Raw genomic sequence first — 22,523 nt, 5'->3', positions numbered from 1 at the left:
TTTTTGAAGATTTGATAAAGATTTTCCCTCAAGTCCTACCATGGAATCAAAAACATACTATCACAATGAGAAGCAAAATTTTAAGCACGAACCTCAATTAAATTTTTCTACAATACTGGAAGAATTGTCAATAAATTAAAGTACTAATCTACTGTAAGTAAACATGTTAGTGTTTTAGGTCTCTTGACATGGGTATAAAACTACTTACTCTTCTCGTAAAATAAATTCAATATTTTCTGGAGAAACCTGTCCTGTCACAGGATGTCTAAATGATGTGGTCTGCTGATTATGGCTGAAAGGAAAAAAAAAGAAAAAAAGGTAAAAGAAAATTAATATTGCTATATTCAGTAAAATATGATCTCTAAAAGGCAGAACTTTTTATATTGATGCTTTGCTGCTCTATTCTAGAAATTAAACATATTTCTGAGGTACTTTTCAAGTCTGAAATGTTTTCAGTGCCTACGTATGTTCTTGTTGACTTTGCCAATGGCACACTGCACCATTTAATTATTAAGCAGGTTGATGTTTTAAAAGTAAACTAGTTGCAATCTTTAGTTAGTGAGACACACTTGAATTTTATGATTATTTACACCTGGCTGTTACCAGATTATTTAGATATAGCATAAAAACTACACAACATAAATTTCTGATTCGTGTTTCTGTAAATTTCACAGAATAGAACCATAAAATAACTTGAAATGCTGCTGGACAACATTTTACACAATTCTTGTTATTTAATGAGGTCACAGAGAGAAATTACGTGAAAGCCATTTCTTGCATGTTTCTTTTCCCTCTAATACAGTATTTCTCCAAAGATTTATCTTTACACCTTCATGCAGAGGCCCACATATAATCTTAGCTGTGTGTCTGCATGGTCTGTATAAAACAACATTATTTAGTATTTCATCAGAACTGAATTAAAGGGTTTCTATAAACTTTCCCCTCAGAGTACTATCTAGACATTTTGCTATCCTCTGTGAAACATTTCTTTTCATTAAAGATAAGTAAGATAAATATCTCACCTATCTGTGAACCAAGCACTCATTTAAGAATCTAAATTTTTCTGGGTTTAGTTAACAATTCTTAGGTAAACACCATCCAAAACCAGAACTCACGTCAAATGTAGCAAAATAATAACACACTCTGAGTATATTCGGAAAGTAAAAATAACAAGGCCATGCAAAGAATTGTACCTCTAAGAGGCAAAAATGAAAACTTGATGGGTTTTCCTACTTAAAGATTTGGAATTCTTCCTCTTGTAAAGCCTATTTGGTTTCAAGCACTACAGATTTGACCCTGCTGTCCAGCACACCAGGATGTTCCCCAGCACAGAATAAAGAAATATGTTGAGGTGTCAGAGTAATGAGTTCCTTAGAGATAACACTCTGCTGACTAAAGGGCACCTAACAATCAAACAGCTCACACAGCCATAACATTCCAATGGAAATAGCTCAGGACATGTCTTGATTTAAAAAACAAGCCAAAAACCAAGCAAAACAAAACCAACCGACCCCTAACAACAACAAAAACCTCACAAACTGCTCATGGGGCCATAAACACAGAGCCTGTTTGGCATGTTATAAGCTTTTCACCCTTCCAACCCACCTTGCTACATCAAGTCAGATATAAGGCACCCACGTAATGAACATTTCCAATAGTAAGCTGAAAGCTGTAACAACTTATGCAACACCAAAAGGCTTTTTCCAGCCTCACCTATTAGAAAAATCCTCACCCTAGAGCCATTGGAAACTGTGCACAAGATATGGGCTATCAATTCCCCTGCACCAGGGATGGCTTTTGCTCCCTAGACTGCTGAGAACTGACCTGTCCTACAGCTGTGGGTTAATAAAGTTTCATAAAGGTTAATAAAGTTTCTAACTCTTCTGTTTTTCCATTAAATAAGAGATCCAGAGAAAGTACCTTCAGTAAACACACAGTGCTAACATCTACAAAGCAACCAAGATCTATTTCCTCACAAAACCACTGATGAGTACTGTTTTCTAAAAAAGTGTTTCCGTGTGAGATTTAATTTTGTGTCTACATCCAAAGAGTAGGATAGGAACTTGAGATGTTTTCCAAGAAAATCATAAATAAATAAATTATAACCCTAACAATCCCACTCCATGTTTGTCACAGTCCAGTTTTAAGTTGAAAGCTTCTCCTTCCAAATCAGGCCTGATGCAGTCTGTTCAACCTTAGATACTTAGGTGAGGACTGCTATCAAAACAAGTGCAGATACCTTGTTAGCTTAAAAAAATGAAAGTACCTCACCAGTTATATTCTCCAGGGGCAGAGGAACTGCCAACAAGCCCTCATTTGCAGGCTCTCAGTCATTAATAACTCACTCCTCAATTAGGACTAAGAAAAAGGACTGTATTCCAGAAGTGCTCTGGGGCTGTTCAGGAAGGGAAGTTTCCCATTATACCATACTTGCACGTACACAAATGCTTTTTTCTGTCTCAGGAAATAAATTCACCAGAAGATGAATTAGTCCTTTTAGTTGCAAATAAAGAGCAAGTACATTACCAATAAGACTAAATATTACTTACTAACAATAAAGCTTTCAGCTGGAAAGTAAACACTTTTTAAGATATCTGAGCAACGCATTTTAGATCGAGTTTCGTATGTCAAATAAACACTACAGGCAGAGAAACAGAAGGATGGCTCTGTTACTGCATAAAATACAGATGGTAATTTCACAGACAAGGAGAGGGCACATAAACCCAAAACTTCCCGCAAATCTGCAGCTTCAATCCGTAGGACTTCACCGGGAAGAAAGAAATGAAACCCCCGCCACTAACAATTAGTTTTGCAGAACACAGTGGTTTATTTGAATTTGAAAAGTGAGAGTTTAAGTGTTTTGCCTCACAGGACTCATTAAGACTAAGCGATACTATTCAAAACAACCTATACAACAGATGGCTAATGCCTTGCAACAAGGAATTAGATAGCAGGGAGATTTTTGCTCACAATGAGAGCAGTCAAACATTGGAAGAGGTTGCCTAGCAAGGCTGTGGAATCTCCTTCCTTGGAAACATCCAAAATGTGGCCAGATAAGGCTCTGGGCTACCACAAACTTTCTAAGTTGGTTCCAACTTTGCAGCTGGCCTGGCTGGATGAGATGGGGAACAGAGCCTCCTTCCAACATAAATTATTCTATCATTCTCTGTTGCTCCCTCCATACTTTCTCTGCAAATACAATTTCATTCCTATAATACCTTTGAAGCTTTCCCAGTATTTAAATAGATTTATTCCAAGACAGCTAGCTTGTTTTCACCAGGATGAGGGAAACTGAATAGTTAAATTTTTAGATTATGATTTTTTTGTTGTTGTTTCCATGTCTTTTAAAATTTGCTTAACAGTGATATCTGTTTACACAGCACTGATAACAATAACATCGCCAGTCAGAATGCTCTAAACTTGTTGCAGTGCAAGTTTTCCCTCCTTTCCAAGCACAGACTAAGAAAACACCTGGCACAGTTTTTTCTCTGGACACAATAGCTACCCAAGAAGCAGTTAATCACCTGTATTTCCTCCAAATGGCAACTACTGAATGTGTTCCTGTTGTCCAGGAATCTACCACGTACAACAGGCACAATAAATGTGCCTTAATAAAAGGGCATGATAAGCTGTTCCACTCACTATGCCCCTTTTATTTTATTTTTTTTTGTTTTGTTTTTTTCACCAGAGAAAGATGTAATAGCTTCAACAAAACTGGGAAAGTGAATTCTGAATGCCTTGGGGCTTGCATTAGTACAATACAATACATTTGAAATGCCAAGGTGAGTTTTCTAGCAACACTACAAATTTCCTGTGTGATCAATTATGGCATTTTTTCCCTAGCTACCATATTTTAATAGTTTTGTATTATTCTGATTTTGTATGGAGTGGTAATCAGAATCATCAGAAAGCAAAGCAAAGCAAGTTAAAAAAACAATGAAAAATCCACAAAAACCGCATTCATTACTATCTACCACTACCAGCATTATTAAATTACACTACAGACTTAAGTTACTCTGAATTTCAAAGTTAGCACTACTGTTTTCAAAGAATACCACTTTCCAAGGCTAGTAATAGTTAAGACTTGGACTCCTCATGAAAGAATCACAGTTTAAAACAGATTTCTTTGTAATTAGATATCTCACTACAAATTCCATGAATTCACAGCATGTATACACAACTTTTGCCAACATAGGAACGGAGTCACCCACTACCTTAAGACAGATGCAAACCAGGCTCTAACCCTGTAGTATAATGAAGACAGGCAGGCACTTTTGCTTGCATGGATCCTTTTGCAGAATCCATAATTAATATGTCTTCAATTAATTTTGTATTTGAGTCAAAGCCAAGTCCTAATTATTAATTTTTGGGCATGGCTGATGCTGATGACCTTTCATTTGAAGTCAAGCAAGTGTATAGATTGTCTCTGGAGTAATTTAAATGCACAGGCAGCTGAAACTTGAAATGTGTGAATCCACTATTGATGGAGTCTACATCACATTAACAGCAGATTTATAAGCTGTGAGAAAAATTCACATTGTCATTGGACAGATGCCCTATAAATTAGTACAAGCCATTTCTACAGCATTTACTTTCCAGGCAGGCTGACTCCTTCACACTTATCTATAAGACTAGATAAGCATAAACACCTTTATATTGAATACCCCAAATGGTGATGACAGTTACGTGTGGGCACCCACCCACACTTCCACGGGTGATTTAGGTGTGGGTGCAGCTGACAGAAGAACTCGTGCAGTGAAGAACTGTTCAGCCAGTGAGTTGTTACTCCAAACAGGAGAAAGTGCTTGTATCTAACCAAGCAAACAGCCAGGAATAGTTTGCTTTATTTCATGATATATTTCTGAAATACCTCATTGGCTTCAAAATGGTTTCAGCACTGCCTTGCGAGTATTTTTTTGGATATTAGCTTTAAGAATTGGTTAGAACAAGTACCAACAAATAGTCCAAGAAAAAGAGCGCCCTCAAAGTTCTGCAAGGTGGAAGAAAAATAGAGATATAATTTGAAAGGATTAGGAATACCAGCTAATTGTATCACTCAAGCAAAAGCACTGACAAGCTGCATGTACACAACTCCATCTTTTCAAGACACTGAACATGATCCACTACTTTAAAATAGCAGTGTCTCATCAGAGTAGCAGTAAAATCCTAGTCCCACTGTAAACAGTGTCCAGGAGACTTTGATAAGGTCAAAATTTTACACACACCCTTGTTAGTTAAATTAGCATCTTAACCTAGAAATTACTCCATAAGAATCACAGAGCAAAAATTATTCTCTCAAATCTTACATCCTGCTCAGATGAGAATTCCTAAGTGGTTGTTCAGTCTGAGTACAATTCTGTAACTAGCAGCAGTCAATACAAGAGCCTGGGCTTATCAAGGCAGATGAAAGGGGACCAGATGGCCTGACATCAGATTTTATCTTATTTTCACTTCTGGTAGAGGCTTGCAGGTAAGAAGAGTTTGAAATGAACAGTAAAGTGACAGTCATGCTGTCATGTAGTGTCATCCTTCTACCCAGTTCACTGATGATGAGGTTAAATGGGAACTGCAAGTTTCCTTGGAATTGAAAAAATTCTCTTTTCCTCTCTTAATGAACTACCAAAGATAATTTATACTATCCAGTAGTAGAATCAGCAGGAAATATTTTGTTAATGAAAATGCCTTTAAAAGCAGAGCTAATAAAACAATGGTAAGCTAATATGGAAAATGCCATGGGAATCACTGCAAATATTTTCAGTCATTAGAAGCACAGATAAGAGGATGAATACACTATCATCACAGGATCAACACAGATTTCCATGAGTAATACAGGCTGAAGTCATCTGCTGATTCACAAATCCTTTTGATGCATATCATGAGAAACCATCAGGGTTTTATTAACTCACAAAAACAAAATGCATCCAGGGAACTTGAAATTAAAGGGAAAAAACATGTTAGTCTTGAAGACAAGGACATCTTTAGAAAAGAGGAATTTGATTCTATTCATTACATTGGCAGTTTTAGAAAAATCGTAGTCCCTGCCTTCAAAATCAAAAATTAAATTAAAAACCTTGCTGATAACACAGACACACAAATTAAACTATCAATTAATTCTCTAATAAAAAAGAAAGTGGTGATATCTTTAAGTAATACGATTTAAAAACCCTGGGTACAAGCAGCCCACTCTTATACTCCGATATCAACCACAATGTAAAGAGTTTAGTGAGGAAGCCACCCAACAAGCAGGGCCACATAAAGATACTATTTTGGAAAAAGTATTTAAGAGAGGCTTTACACAAAAATATCACAGATCTCAGGTTTTAAGCCATAACAAAACTGGTTAAAATAAAATAGGTGTTCACATGCATAGCATCTAAATTTACCAAAGGAGGCTGAAAACCCTCAGTAGTGCTATTTGAACCTATGAAACTTTGATGCAAAAACATCATACATATAATAGACAACAAAATCCACTTTGTTCTAAATATCAAAGCAAATACAAGCTTTCCAGCATCCAGTTTTCATCTAAGTATCAAACCATACAGTGTAGAAAGTTGAAACAATTTAACACAACCACTATAAGAGCTGAATAAAACAGATTTTGAAAACTTGTTCTGCTGCCACATAAGGCATATAACCTCAAAACATTTCATCTTCATTGGCTTTTTAATGCCAAAAATAGATTTTTACTTAAGATAAATGCACTTCTGATTTATTATTTATTGAATTTAATCCATAACACAAAAGAAGTGATTATCAGAGGACAATAGTGCAGACTGAGACCTTGCTGTGTGTGCCCTCAGACAATGTGGAAACACACTGCCCTTTTCACCTCTCTATAAAATGGAAATGCTTTATCTACCACCTACACCATGGGAATGGCATTTTAATCAAATACAAAATCACAAGTGTTCAGGATGGAATGAAGGAATTATAGCTGGTATCCATCAAGTTGTCCCAGAGCTCCAGTCCAGAATACTGAATCCAATTTTGGACTTCCTCATACAGGAAAGGCATCAACAAGCCAGAAGTGAGTGCATCAGAGGGGCAGTAAGATGGTCCTGAGCACCTGTGGTGAGGAGAGAGCCAGGGAGCCAGCCCTGCCCAGCTTCAGAGAGCCCTGCCAGCACCAACCAAGAAGGTTCTTCACTGTGGTACCTCATGGGAGCAGGCATAAAATGAAACAAGAAACCTTCAGACTGCTTGGAGGAGAAGCTTTGTCCCCTCGAGAATACAACAGTGTATAGTAGGGATGGCAAAGCATTAGAACAGGATGGGCAGTCCCCACACTTGAAGGTTTCCAACACTGGAGTGGAGGAAGAAATGAGAAATCCGGTCTGACCTCAGCACTGACCACGGGCTGTGCAGAAGGTTGCACAGAGCACCTGAAGCCTCACTCAATCCAAGCTGCCCAACTATCATAAGGCTAGGTACAATCCTTACTTCTATCACAAAAGGCAAACAAAACCCAAAACAGGCTAGCAAGTTTCACCTAATAGATTTCACCATGAGAAAAATGTAAAACCTCCATATCATTTAGGGAGAAAAAGTCAAAAGAGCATTAAAACATGGTTTGTTCCTCCAGTCTTTAATAACACCATTAATTAACTCCTTCAGCAACTAAATAAATCTGAAATCCATTTACATTCTACTAATAAATATTCCATTAAAGTAGAGAATTTATGCAGGCTGGGTTCCTGTGCTTTTTATTTGCTAGGACACAACTTCCAACCAAAGTCCTTCCTAGTCAAGGTCATTCAAAACACCCATGGGTCTATCTCAGTCCCTCTGTAGCCCTACCCATGTCCTCCACAGCTTCACAGGAATTTTGAGGTTCTGACCATAACCCTACAGATCTCATGCCCTTCAGACAGCAGGCTATAGAATACACAAGGATATCAGCATCATATTAACTGAATTAATGTTTAATGGGAAGAAACCACAATTCCCACAGAGCACACCTACTCTTGTGGGTTGGTTGATAATGTTTACTGGCATATATATTAATAAAAGTTCCTTCATTAGTAACAAACTGTTCCAATTTATGGAAGCCTTGTGGTTAACTGTGAAACATTTCAAACTCTATTCATCTGCAGCTTAGGCAAAAAGAGAGGAAAACATTACAGCAACAAAGTTATTTCTTCTGGCTTGTGTAATTCTTGACTGTTTTAAAGGAGTTCCTCCTTCCCCTATCTCACTCAATTCACTGTGTTGGATAAAATGCAATGCATCTCCTCCAAAATTAAGTGCATTTGTAAAATGGCTTTTTTCTTATCAAATCTTAAGTATTAAATGGACTATAGTACTCCTGAGAGGCACACAATACCAAATTTTTGTTTGAGAGAAGATTAGCAACACAAGATCATCCTGCCTAAAGCAACAGGTATGAATTAATGGAGCGTTTCAGGCTGACTCTTTGGAGCTGTGAATTATACACCTCCTTGTTACTTTCCTTCCCAAAGAAGCCCAGCACCTACAGCACTGAAATACTGGCATGTTCTAAAGCCATGACATCAGCATCTGCTCACAGAATGCTTCAGCAAATCACACACAGAGCCAAGATTAAGGTTTTAGGATTGGAACTGTCAAACAGATATGGAAGAATCTCTTTCTAGATTATGCACGGTTTATAAAGTACACAGAAATATCTTTGTAATTCAACAAAAAGCTCAGCATTACAGAAAAAAAGAGGGAAGATTTATTGCTATACAACTATAAAGATATAAAGCTACCTGAAGTTGACTATTTCAGTATAACTTGCCCAAAGAAACAATGTAGAGCCAACCTGACCTTACAAAAATGTAGAAATACTCAGTGGCCCCAAGTCAGACAAGCACAGAAACTCCTCAGACATCTCCAAACACTCACAGAAATATTTCTGTAGTGTTAAAGTATTTTCTTTGGCATCTACAGAATGGAAAATATGCTAAAATATACACAACACTACTAGACAACATTTATACAAAGAAGAAAAAATACAATCATTAATACATTAACCATTTCAACACTGTACTAAGTAATTCAACCTCTAAAACATCTTCAGTTTAGTTCTCATTATTTGATGTGAATGCAGAAAGCCAAACAAACTTTTGAAAATGAATTACTTTAGTGTGTGTAACTCCAGAAAATTATTTGCTAAACACAAACCAATTAACTCATTCTCCAAAAATACCACTGTTTTCAGTTGTCCAGTGTCAGCCCCCCAACCCCCCACTATGTAATCAAAGCATGTCAGGTCATAATATAACCAACCTATAGCAGTTGGTTAATAACAATTTACATTACTGGCATAAGTTATGCTGAGTTTAGTGTACTGGATGTCACATTTTTTACATGCACAGTTTAGTGTACTGGATGTTCACATTTGGTATGTGAACCAAACATAATGAAACTGAAGGAAACTCTCATTCTGTGCTACATTTCTTGAGTCAACACACTGCACTGTCAGAAGGTGAAAATTTGAGAATAAAGTAATACAGTAAAATACAATGACAAGAGGGGCACTGAAAACAACCAAGCCACAGAAGAAACATTTGCATTTTCTTAATATCACTAAGACACATTAACAGTGCCCAAACAACCAGTTCAGAAAAAGTCCAGAGTACACACAACTGATGACAATAAGTAGATCTAGTGACTAAGAAAAATAGCACAAGTAATGTATCAAGAAGCACACTTTCACTCTTCCTGTGCTTAAGCTAGCAAACACACTTGTAAAATGACCTTGTTGGTTTTCTGTGAAGTGGCTCAGAAGTTTCACTTAGATTAGCAAACATGTATATGCATTATTAGATAGAAATGCAGTCATCTGGGGACAGCATGAGGTTTCAAAATCGGTTCTGAATGACACTCTGGATGAAACCACATTATGCCACTGGAGAAGATGAAAATCCTTTCCTTAAGCACGGAGACTGCTATTGTTTTTTGAGGTAACTGGAAAGATGAAGCAACTACCACCTTTCACAATATGACTGGATGTGAACAACTGCACAGGACAGCCAAAATGCCAACACAGACGAAATCAGGCTCCTTAGCTTCAGGGAGCAGCACTGCAGCACAACCAGCCAAAAGCCAGCTCTCAGCACACCACTATATATAGAGGAGCTATCAGCTGCATTCCTCCTGGACCACTTGAGCAGCATGTTGTGGCCTCTTGGCCTGGTTTTTGTCCTGTAGCTCCACAGCAGTGTGGCCCCAGCAGAGCCCTCCCTTGTCACCAGAGCAAAGCCAGTGCAGAAAACACCTCCAGGGGCATGACAGTGCTGCTCCTGCTCTGTCATCAGGGGACCCACAGCCTGCACAGCTCACATCACTGAGCATCAGAGACACATGCCCTTAAACCAGACCTCAGCCAGGGCACCTGCAGCAGCACCCACCTCCCTCTCACCCTGGCAACACAAGGACAAGCTCTCTGCCACGTCCCCAGACTGTGAGGACAGTCCCATGTAGGTTCACTCCCTGCCCTCAAGGCATCCCCCCTATTTGCTGCTGTCAAACAGCAGGTCCAGGGCAGAGCAGAGGCACCACTGGGACTGCACATCTCTGCTGGGCTGGTTCCCCCTGGCAGCCCAGGCACAGGCAAGAGAAGCTGCCAGCGGGAGAGCTCTCACACTGCTGACAAGGCCTGGGGTGAGAACGGGATTAGAGACTCAAAGAAATTCCAAAAAACTTCTTCAGATCCTGCATTAAGCCCTTTCAATGCCAAGAAAGCCTCTATCAAGCATGTGACTGAAACTTGGCAGCTAAGGGGGTGAAGTAACTTCACATGAAATAATATTTGTTCTTTAGGTAATTATTTAACAGAACATATGATGATAGAATGCCTTTGAAAAATGTGGATCGTTTAACTTACAGAAAACTTTGTAATCTCTTGAAAATACAGATATTAAATAGTCCTTCACCACCCAGGGAGTTGATTTTTTTTTTTTCCCTTTCAGATACAGCAGGAACAGAAACAAAGTGCTCCAAAGCATATGACTGAACAGACCCAGACTAAGAGTTAGACATTTTTGGTTAGCATTCAATGCTAATTTTTAAAATGCAAACACTCCAAGTCCACCATGACAAGTATCATATGCATTAATATTTAATCAAGAGGATTACAAGCAACACAACAATGGTCCATGCTTTCAGTAGTTCCATTATATTTTAATTTATGAACTATAGAAATGTCACAAATAATTTCTCTGAATATGTGCTGCCCCTGAAATAAAACTTAGTAGACTATAACTGCAGAGTCTACTTTAAAACAAGGAAGAATTTTGAAAGTAGCACTGCATGAAGAAATCAGACGACTGATTTCTGCTGAATAAGTCTTCACTTACAAAGTGATTCTGCTTTGAAGTTATATTCATCAGTTTTGCATTATAAAGTTGAAAAATTTTGAATTCACAGCATGATGAATTTCACTTATTTTGGAAACTGGGCTAGGACTCGGAAATGTGTCTTTACAGAGAAATTAAGTTCTCCCACAGGAAAAGTGAAAAAAGTGTCTAGATTTGCAATACCTCAAGTTTTTCTGCATCATTAACAGATTAAAGAAGTTAATGGCTTTGGCACTACTACATTGGGATTTGGGAGATCAGGATTCAGATTTTAGCTCTGAAGCAGATTTCCTGTACAGTCCTCCTTTTTTTTTATGAAATCATCGTTTTATTAACATTTAAGATCTTCAAAAGAGAGAAAAGGCGCCTACCAATTTAGACTCCACTTGCTCAACGTTCAGGATGCTACTGCAGTACATACAAGCAAAAACATTCATTGTTTTTCAATAGCAGAAAGGACTACTTCAACCTTTCCAAAGAATTCCAGCAAAGCTGGGAAGCGAGAACAGGTTGAAATTCCTGAATCCAGACAAACAAGACGCACTGCAGCCTTCCAGATTAATTGTTTATGGATTTACAAAAAATCTCTCCCAGTGCCTAGAACTTTGTTCTTTAAAATATTTTCATCCAACATAAAATCATCTTTATTCTGAAAACAACATTTTGGCAACATCAGTGCCCTTTTCACTTCAAGAACTAATTGTATGGATGTGGGAAGAAGGTGGTTGCCTTTTCTCCTCCTGTACTCTTTCAGAGCTGTGAGGTAAAACACTGTAAAATGGGATACGACTGTACAAGCATAATGAATCCTAATGCATTGCAACACCCACAAAGCAAGTTCAGCAAAATTATTTGGCAAGATTAAACTGTCAGTGCACTTCTTCAAAACTGAACCAATTAATGCCACCTCAAAACTCGGATCTCTAAATATAAGTCTCCAAAACTAAGCTCAGTCTGAGATGAACTTTCCTATACTACTTAAAATCTTTCTGCTCAGTTATTTTCTAGTCCCTCAACTTAATTCACCCAGGCACAACTTATAAATAACTGTACTGAAGCATCAAGTTCAGCTTAACATCACCGAGAAAATGCTTGCTTTTGTAGTATCATATGTTGTCATTTTATTACTGTTCTTTGAAAACCATCTAAGAATCTCAACCTAAGGCAGTGATGTTAATACAACAGATTAAACTCCAGAAGCAGTGAGTGGCAATATTCATTCATCTCAAAGTACAACACCAAAAAAACACAATCACATTGTAATGCAAATTGCTGTCAAATCAAAGTGAAAGGAGAGAAAAGGTCCCATTTCTCAATACAAAGACACTGTCTAGGAAAAATTAAAAATAAAGTCATTGTTCTTAACTTGTATAACACAGACTGTGTTTTCTATCCAGTATTCTGGGGTCCTCATGTTATGTGCCATGACTTCAAGCTTTAATGCCTTTGAATTTAACTACCATTAGAGAGCTCTAAAATCCTGCAAAGACCACGTGCATATTCTACCTTCCTTGGATGTGGAAAGGTTTGCAGAATGAGACATTGTATTCTAAAGACATAAAAAAAGAGCAGCTTGAACTTTTTGGCACCTCAAAATGTTTGGTTCTAGATTCCTTACATACTTGTTTTCATTCTCAAATACTTTTATTGACATAAATGTAAGCATGAGAACTACAAAATAGACACAAAAGCTATTTTGTTGATGCTTTAGAAAATTACAAGTGAGAGTTACAGTGGGAAGGAAAAAAGAACTTGCTAACGTTCTATTTGGAAATAGACAGTATTTTGGAAATAGAGAGAGTTTTGTTTTAAGTAACAGGATCTAAAGAAAGTAAACAATGCAACTGATTAAAGTTCCAACAGGAATGTTTGTGACTACTCAGCACGCCCTGTAGGGAAGGACAACAAAAGAAAGATATCAGCCAGACACTTTGCTATGAATTGTGTAAGAGCCCATCCTCCTGCATCTTGCACTGAAAACCCGCCAGAAGAAAAAGAAAAAAAGAGCCGTGACAGCAGGACAAGAATCATGTTGTTCCCTAATAGTCCTCCCCAGAAGTTTGCCCAAAGGAAGAAAAAGGACAATTGTACTCTTTTTTATTGAGTGATCTTACCCTACCCATAAAATCATAAATGTAAGGATGGTGGTTCAATTTTGAAGGTACTTTCTGCTATAGCTAAAAGCAAACTCTTGAAGAGAAAAGAAATAATCCATATCCATGACATGTAACACCAACTATTTTTGGAAGCAAGGAATGTTCACCTAATGCCAAGTGGCATGTATCAAAGACACATGCAAGATGCCACATTTCTAACTGCTTACCAACAGAAGAATAAAAAGGTCATTAATAAGCCAAGCAACAAATACAAGGGAATAACTGAACGTTTTCAAGGACTGTCCTGTGAGTTGCATTAATAGTTTCTATAACCTGACCTCCATTAGATGCTTGTAGAATTGATATGTCTATGTATTTGGTAGAATAGGTAAAGAGGTCATTTAAGACACTAGAAGTACCTATTAGCTCTATTGTTACCTTAGATAACTGTTAAAAAGCTAGTGTACTTTTCAGTACACTGGATCCTATTTAAACATCCTTCAGTTAAAGTAATGGGATGCTTATCCTGTAAGTAATGTCACTCCAGTGTAATGATCACAGAATCAGAACGGTTTGTGCTGCAAGGGACCCTATAGATCATTTAGTTCCAACTCCCTACCATGGGCAGCACACCTCCCACTAGGACAGGTGGGTCAGAGCCCCATCCAATCTGTCCTCGAACTCTTCCAGGGATGAGGCATCCAAGACTTCTCTGGCCAACCCATTCCAGTGTCTCTCTACACTCACGGTAAAGAATTTCCTCCTAGTGTTTAACCTAAACATGCCCCCTTTCAGTTTAAAGCCATTGCCCACATCCTATCACTACAATAATGAAACTATCCCCCACCTATAAGCTCGCTCTAAGAGTACTCAAAAGCCACAACAAGGTCTCCCTGGAGCCTTCTCCAGGCTGAACAACCCCAACCTCTCAGCCTTCCCTCATGTAGGAAGTGCTCCAGCCCTCTGATCATCTTCACAGTCTCCCCTCTGGACCCACCTAAGCTGGAAAACCATCATGAGAGCTCAGAAACCAACAACTACCTAAAACCACCATGAGTGGCTGGACTAGCAAAAAAATTATATATCCTTCATTAGGCACACGGTATTGCAATACACACAGCTCAGGTCACAGGACTTTCCCTTAGGCAAACAAAATTCCAGCAACTAAAAGAAAGTCATAGAAACAGTGGAGGGATTTTCCTTGCTTCCTAATCCTCTACAACTGAGATGTTCTCTTCTGTTCCTTGAACTCCCAACCATCCCCTAGGGCTCAGAGTACAGGTAGTTCCAGTTCTTCACAGAATTATCCTGTCCTCTTCCTCACACAACAACTAATGTACAACAATATTATAATCAAATTATAAACATATAGGTTATATTAATGTATAATTATACAACATTTACAATCCAGATCGCTATATATTCATAAATTCACTAATCAAAACCAAAGTGTTAACTGACCTATGAGATTCCAAATTAAGCAGACTTTTTAAAATGCAAAAAATTCAGAATGCAGAATGTGGGACATTGGCAGCAGTAGTTGTATCTACGAATTAAATCTCAATGGTATCAATTAGCAGATTTCTCAGGAAATAATTAAAGTGGGATTCTCAATTCAGTCTTCACAACACCACTTTAACAGCAACCTCCATAATATGATAGAGTCTTGGAAAACTTTCCAGTTTAAATCTTCTCAGGGCCTGCATTTACAGTATTATTTTGCAAATATGTTTCAGACACTCCTATCTCCATATATCGTAACAACACTGTGCATGTATTGCTTCAGGCTCTTCCACCCCCAGTCTCTCTAAACTATTCACCCTGCAGCAGGTTTTTCCCTATGCACCACTTTTAATTCAATCAGCCTGTCATAACACTGTGGTCACTATAGAAATCCTGAACTAGCAGCACAGACAGCAGAGACACATTCTATCTTCCAAAAACCAGCTGAAGTTCAAGACACATCCATCTCAACCTTTCTCAAAAATATTTTCCACCAACTTTTTATACTCCTTTTCATTCATGGAGAACTATCAGCATTTGCAACAAGCTGGCACCAAAACATCAAGAGAAAATTAGCATGTAAACCCTTGAGTTACAAAATAACATTGCTCTGGCACACTTTCTCTTCCCTATTTCTTCACTTCTCCCATTTTACTTATTGAGATGCTTCCATTCACAATGAATTCCTTGTTACTGAAATCTCAGAATGATCAAAGAAAGTAAACTGCACTACAGCATCTCTGTATTCCCATTGTGGAGCTCCTAAGAACAGATTTTAACAGCTAATACTTCTAAAAAGCACAAATAACACTTCTTGCAACTAAAGCCATATCATTTACTTTAACATCCACAAAGCCCTGAAACTATAGCAGGCAACACTTCCTATTAATAAATTAAGAATTACTATAAAGCAAGTAGCAAAGTACACATTAAGGTAGAAGTTGTAAAATGCCAATTTTTCTTGGCTTCTGCTTGCTTTTGCCCATCTAATATTTTTGTAGTTAAAAGTCTAATCACATTATTTAAACTGGCAAGAAGCAGAGTTCCTGCAGAGGACTAAGGAATGAAGTATGAGTTACAGGCCCTTATTATTATTTTCCAATGTGAAATATGGCTATTTTACACAAAAGGCAGAGATCATATTGTTTGCTTACTGGATCACAAAACAGCTTGACCTCATATTGCCTATATTCATCACATTTAAAAAACCCTTATTTTCAAATACTTCCATTTACTTTTCTCTAAATGACAAACTTCTGTGTGTATTCTTTTCTTGTGTACCAGAACAGAATCAGCAACTGTATTTTCTGAACCAGTACTCTGTATGTTATTTGAATGAAAATGCCAAGAAATGACTCATCACACTAAAAACTCCCTTAATGGAAAGAAATCATAATGGTCAATATGACTGTAGTATCATGTATTTCTACTAGTAAGAAAATAAAGCACACTACAGTTCAAAACACAAAGTAGTTTAAAACAAACAAACTAAATATAATTTAGATAATTAACCAGAAAGTGTATTATCTTCATTAGGAAGGGAAAAATTTCTTCAGGGACAGAAGCCACAATTTCCAAGGAACAGCAAGACTTTTACAATAGTGCAAAAATAATAATACCCTTTGCATAGTTGAGACACATTAATGGTATCCTAAAAGTCTAAATTACAGCCTTGGTAATATTTAAATTACTTCATAGACCAAAATAAATCCACAGAAATGAAACCTGAAAAAACTGAGATGGCATTTACCTACTACAATGTAAAAACTGATTACAGTTGTAATCTGTGATTTACCTACAACAATGTAAAGACATGCCTTAGTTCAAACACTCCAAATGGGAGAACTCACATTTCTCCATGTTTGCAGAATTAAGATCAACGGACAGCAAGCAGTACATCTCCTTTTGTCAGTCTGCAAAGGATTCTTACATACAATTTTTGCAAAAATACATCTTAAACATCACTGCCTCCAGGAAGAGTTAAAACAGAGTGTGGTAATCTTGGGAAGTGTAAGTCTACTGAGAGAATATATAGAAAACAATGATACCTAAAGCTTGTATGCAGTAAAAAATACACTTCAGTGCTCTTAATGCAATGTACTTAACCTCATGTTTAAACAGTGCTTTTCATGTAAGAACACGTTCTGAATCACTGAGCTCATAAAGTCATGAATCAGAAGCAAACAGAAAAAAAGGCTTCCAATGTCCTCAGTTCACTTCTTCCTTAGCAAATGAAACCAAATCCTGTCACGGTTTATCAAGCACAGAATGACAAGTTCAGATCTAAGATATTTGATCACCTCTGAGAAAAATTTGACCAATTTGGTCAAAAGCACAATTATGGAGATTTCATTGCATAGTTTCAATGGAGTTTTCCTCCACAAACACAGCAGCCCTTCGCTCATCAACTATTTCAGTGACAGTCTGTACAAAACAATTTTTCCTGAACTACTACGTGGCCCAAACTAAAAATTAAAATGCACCCCCCCACCACCAAAATATATTTACAGATACATTTTCTTGTACTTGTATAGATGTATATATGCAAAAAACCATATATGTAAGATATGTATGTGTATGAACATCTATTCATACTTGAGGTTTTCACCTTGAGGCTCTAGTCATTTCTGAAGTTACACAGATTTCCTAAAGATTAAAGTTCTCAAAATGCACCAAGTTGATCCTTTACACATCTAGTAGCAGCATGTAGATTTTGATTACCATGCCCTCCATATAATAAAGGTATCAAAGCTGTCATATTGCACCAGTGAAAATCCAAGAGAAACCTTCAATTCAGCTGATTATCAGAAAGATGATACATGAGTAAGCCAATATAAATCAATTCATGCCTACCAATAGTAAGAACATGAACTCAGGCAGCCAGCTGAATGCATAACGATGATGTTTGGGAATAAAAAATTTCCCCTAAAACAGCTCTCAGAACTTAAAGAAAGTATCTTATATTTGAAGAAAACCAGGTATCTGACAACAAGGATGTGTGTGACTGGAATACTATTTGAAATTCAGAGTTTTGACACAAACAGAAACTTCAGTGCAGCACTACCTGATGTAAACACAGTTTACAAACACAACTGTGCCTTGAAAATCTCACTTCCCTCATCATCTTTAAAATCACAGAATTTACAGTGATAAAAGCATGGTCAAAACTGTAAAATCAAGAATGCAGAATTTCCCTTGCTGCGTGTATAATGTCCACCATATATGTGTTGAAAACCCAGTGAAGAAACCCTATTTTGTCCTGAAATCCTTTCTGAAATACTGCAAGTGTTCATAATGGAGCTCTCAGTAGCAATTACTCACTTTTGACTTGTCACTCAACTGTCACCATGACAACAACAAAAACCTTTTCATGCCTGGAGAAGACAATAGGAATTTTAATTATGAAATTCATTCTGTTGACAGTTTGAGTGAAACTAAACTCTACTTTGAAAAAAAAAATTATAATACCAATTTAAAATTGCAAGAGTAATAGGATTTTTTTCCCCTTGAACATCCTGCTCTTTGTATTTATTTCCTCATGTTCAGATTTAGTACCTGCCATTTATCAAATACTTTGGTGAATACGATCTTCAGGATGACTGGCAGAATATTTTTCAAGGCAATGCAAACTAAGTTTTGTCATTCACCTCAGCAGGAAATCTCAAATGTTTATCAGGGACTGATTGTCCAAGCCAACACAGACTGGTTGGTTACCTGCAGAGGAGTGGAGGCAAAGCTAGGGGCAAGACATCTCTTTTTTTTTCCTAGTCTTGGGGAAAAAAATAAAAAAAACCAATTATAAATGCAGCTGTGGGCTTTTTAAAATATAATGGCTTAGATACTGTTTAAAAAATTAATTAAAAGCCATCATGTTTTGAATCCTGCAGATTCTTAAACATAAGTCTCTACCTTGACAGGGCTATTCACTGCTCACAGCATGCATAAACAATTCTGAGGATTAGAAAATATTTTCAGTTCCCTGCTAAAAATACTCAAGGGAATAAAAAGCAGAACACTTGGTGTTAATTCTTCTCCATGCTACCACAAAGTACAAACTACAGCAGTTATTTATACAATCACATAGCCATGTTTTTCTCCAACAAACTGGCAAACGGATACACCTTGATAATGTCATAATTTGCTGCTATTTGTAGCTGTTCCTGTACTGTAGCCTATCATCAAACAATAATATTTAAAGTAAATTCTGAACATCAATCAAGTAGCAAAGGACAAGAAGTGGAGTTGACTATTCTCAGGAAATAGATATTTTTCTACCAGAAGAACATCCTTTTGTGAAGAGTTAGTGTTGGATTAACAAAGAAAAAACTTGACTTCTTGGCCTATATCCACCATGACATGTCCTATCAGGAAACATAAAAAAAAATAAAGTTCTATGATGCAGAAATACACAAATTAAGATAAAAATGCAAAATTATGGTAAAACTAATAGTCATACATGTTTCAGAGAATATCAATCAATCGAGAATGTAGACAGATTGCCTGGAAAAGAAAAAAATTTTCTTTTGATGTTAACGATATTTGTTCAGTCCACAAGGGGGGAGAAAACCCAAACTGGACCACTAAGCATTCAATTTTGATTATGCAAACAAATTCATACAGATTCAGAATCACAGAGGCAAATACAAATTGGAAAAGACCTCTGAGTTTGAGTCCAACCTATGAGCCCCACCAGTCAACCAGACCATGACACTGAGTGCCACATCCAGTCTTTCCTGAAACATCTCCTAGGACAGTGACTCCACCACCTTCCTGAATATCCCATTCCAATGCTCAATCACTCTTTCTGTGAACAAATTCCTCCTGATGTCCAACCTAAACCTTTCCTGACACACCTTAAGACTGTGTCCTCTCATCTTGTGGCTGGTTGCCTGGGAGGAGTGAGCTGGCTACAATCTCCTTTCAGGCCCCTGAGCCACCTTTTCCCCAATTGCAATAGGAAGAACAAAACAAATGAACAGAAGAAAAGCACATGGGAACAAAGCAAATATTCTGATACTACAGCATATCCTTATGAACTGTGGATTCCAGCCTAGAAAAGATCTTCTAGTGAAAGATTTCGAAAACAAATATTGAATGACACTTGGAAAGCATAAATTCCTACAAGATTCAAGTTCAATGGGGAGAACAAAAATGTGTTCCATAAAGTGAGAAAGAGTAACTTTTTATTTTGATCAGTAAGACCCTGACATGACTGAGAAGGCAGTGCTACATGGAGAATGATGATTTCACTATTGATCTCTTGAAAGTAAACGACATTGCAGGAAACTTGAAATTTTGGGGGATGCATAAAATCGAGTATTTGAGGAATTCATGTCTGAACCCAACAGCTTCACTAATACCACAAATAGTACCAACAGCACTGCACTGATGCCAAGTACTTCGCAAACATTGCAGAAGCCTCCAAAATGTCTAGAAATAACATTTTCACAGGAAGTGATTTAAATCATGAAATCATTAAAGGAACACAGATGGTAAAAAAGAAACACTACACATTAAAAAGTACAGGGCTGTTAGATATAATACGTTAAAAAATTCTCATCTTAGTATTTAACTTCCTACATAGCTCAATGGTTTGGTTCATTTTTTTTTCTAAGTCAAGGGCACCATTTTTATTGTCATCCAGAACTCATCAAGGAACTCAATGAAGTAGCAAAGCATAGAAAGTAGACTATTCTTAGAAATTATGTATATATTTTTCTACCAAGAGGAAGTGTCCTTCTATGAAGAGTTAGTGTTGAATTGCTTATTACTCTAAGGGCAAGAAGTGGTAGGGAGCCAAAGCTCTTTATTTCTGCATACTGTTCCAAACTATGATGAAGCAAGAGTGATGACTGCCTTTCTAAAATGCACTATTTAACAAGAGCAGGTTTATTCACACAACCTAGCAAGTTCTACAGGTAGAATGTTCTAAATCAGCATCAAAAAAAAAAAAATTCTGGCATGTGTACTGATTAGAAAAATCTAAATAAACTAAATAAAAATCCATAACATTAATTGGCCTGTATTCACTTTGTTTAAGCTGTCATACTAAAGAAGTTAAACATTAAAACCAGTAGAGACTCTATAACCAACACTGATTTCAATCAAATTTCCTACAGGAACCAAACAACACAGGATGGCTCCTGGAATTATTTACATCAATACCTTGAACACAGACTGGATTGGATAAAGACAGTAAACCACTTACATAGTGCCTGAATAGAGGTTTTTATGAAATATTAAGGTATTCAATCCCTTTCACAAGAGCCTCACTTGATAGCAATTGACAGTATCAATCAAAAAATTCAAGCCTTTTTAAGAAGTGTCAGACCCAGCTATTTGTGTTTCAACTCCTCACTCATAGCTCTACTTATTAGGAAGAAACACAGCGATGTACAAGTTATTTGTGCTACAATACATCCCATCTGCTAAGATGCAGTGGATTTCACTTCAGCAATGGGTAAGATTTTTTAGTGCAGGAAAGAAAATATAGATCAGAATTCAAGATGAACGAGCTACAGTGTGACAGGGATTCTAGAGTTGTATCTTTAGAAATAACCATTAAAACAATAATAAAAATAACAAGTTTTATATACACACACAAACTCACTGTACTTTCCCTTCCAATCAAGTAAAATTTGATCCTATGTTAAAGCTTAACCAGTATCCCAAGTTAGGTGAGAAGGGAGTGATCTTAGCTCCATGGAAATTTACTGTGGTCAAAACTAAAGACTAAGCATCCCTGAAAGCCAAATCTAAAATAAAGGAATAAACTCCCATCCTGCCAGCTACCTAATTATTATCTTAAATCACTCCAAACATTCTCCTGGCTATCTTGAGCACTCTGACTTGCACCTCCATCATATCCCATCTACATAATACATAAAAGGGATAAGAAGAACAATTCTGTTACTGCAGTCTTTGGCCTTCCTCTGTTCTGGGAAAGAGACTTCATCTATTAGCAATAACTAATTACATTTGTGCTCTACAACACTTTTATGTTGGATTCCTTATATTTTAAAATTTATCGATAAAATTATGAAGTGATGGAAGCCAGTATCCACTACCAACATGAACTCATAATATTAAACTAAAACAAGAAGAGCCAATAAGCCAAGTCCAATTTTATCTGTTGAATTATAAAACACTCATATTTACATATTTAGCAATTTCTCAAATACTGTGAATACTTCATAGAAGTTTGTTCTATGTACAGAAGCATTTAACTTTTGTTGATCAGAATGAAAAGCACTAGTTTTGCTAGTAAAAAAGGAGAAGTGACTCAGGAGCAGCTACTTCCAGACACCAATATTATTAATCACATTAATCAAGTTACTGGAATTATTTCAATCATTAGCTCATTTTCCTGAAGGATCTTAAAGAATTTCCAAAATCACAAACATCTGGATGCACGTTATAAAAGGCAAGTAACATTTCAGGAGCATTTATGAACATTAGATTTTTAAGGATACAAAATTTCAGCACATGGTATATAGGGAAAGCAAGTTCCAAGTTTAAACTATAACCACCTCTTCCAAAGTAGGAAGTGGAAAATAATGCACATTTTATACTCTGCTGTATAGTTAGAAACTTCAATATT

The 22,523-nt window shown here is 36.9% G+C and overlaps 1 protein-coding gene across 5 annotated transcripts in view; it reads right to left on the bottom strand.

Moving 5' to 3' along the window:
- PLEKHA7 (pleckstrin homology domain containing A7) overlaps window positions 1–22,523 on the bottom strand; it is a 160,563-nt gene that overhangs the window by 59,925 nt on the left and 78,115 nt on the right. For all 5 annotated transcript variants that reach the window (XM_083864062.1, XM_083864059.1, XM_083864061.1 and 2 more), the window contains one exon: window positions 209–292. In XM_083864062.1, the coding sequence (XP_083720188.1) occupies window positions 209–292 (84 nt within the window). The remainder of the gene's footprint in view (window positions 1–208; window positions 293–22,523) is intronic.

The sequence above is a fragment of the Zosterops lateralis genome, assembly GCF_965231275.1.
Source record: "Zosterops lateralis genome assembly, chromosome: 6".
Classification (NCBI taxonomy): Eukaryota; Metazoa; Chordata; class Aves; order Passeriformes; family Zosteropidae; genus Zosterops; species Zosterops lateralis.
The sequence above is the reverse complement of the archived record's forward strand: the minus strand, read 5'-3'. Positions and strand labels throughout refer to the sequence as shown.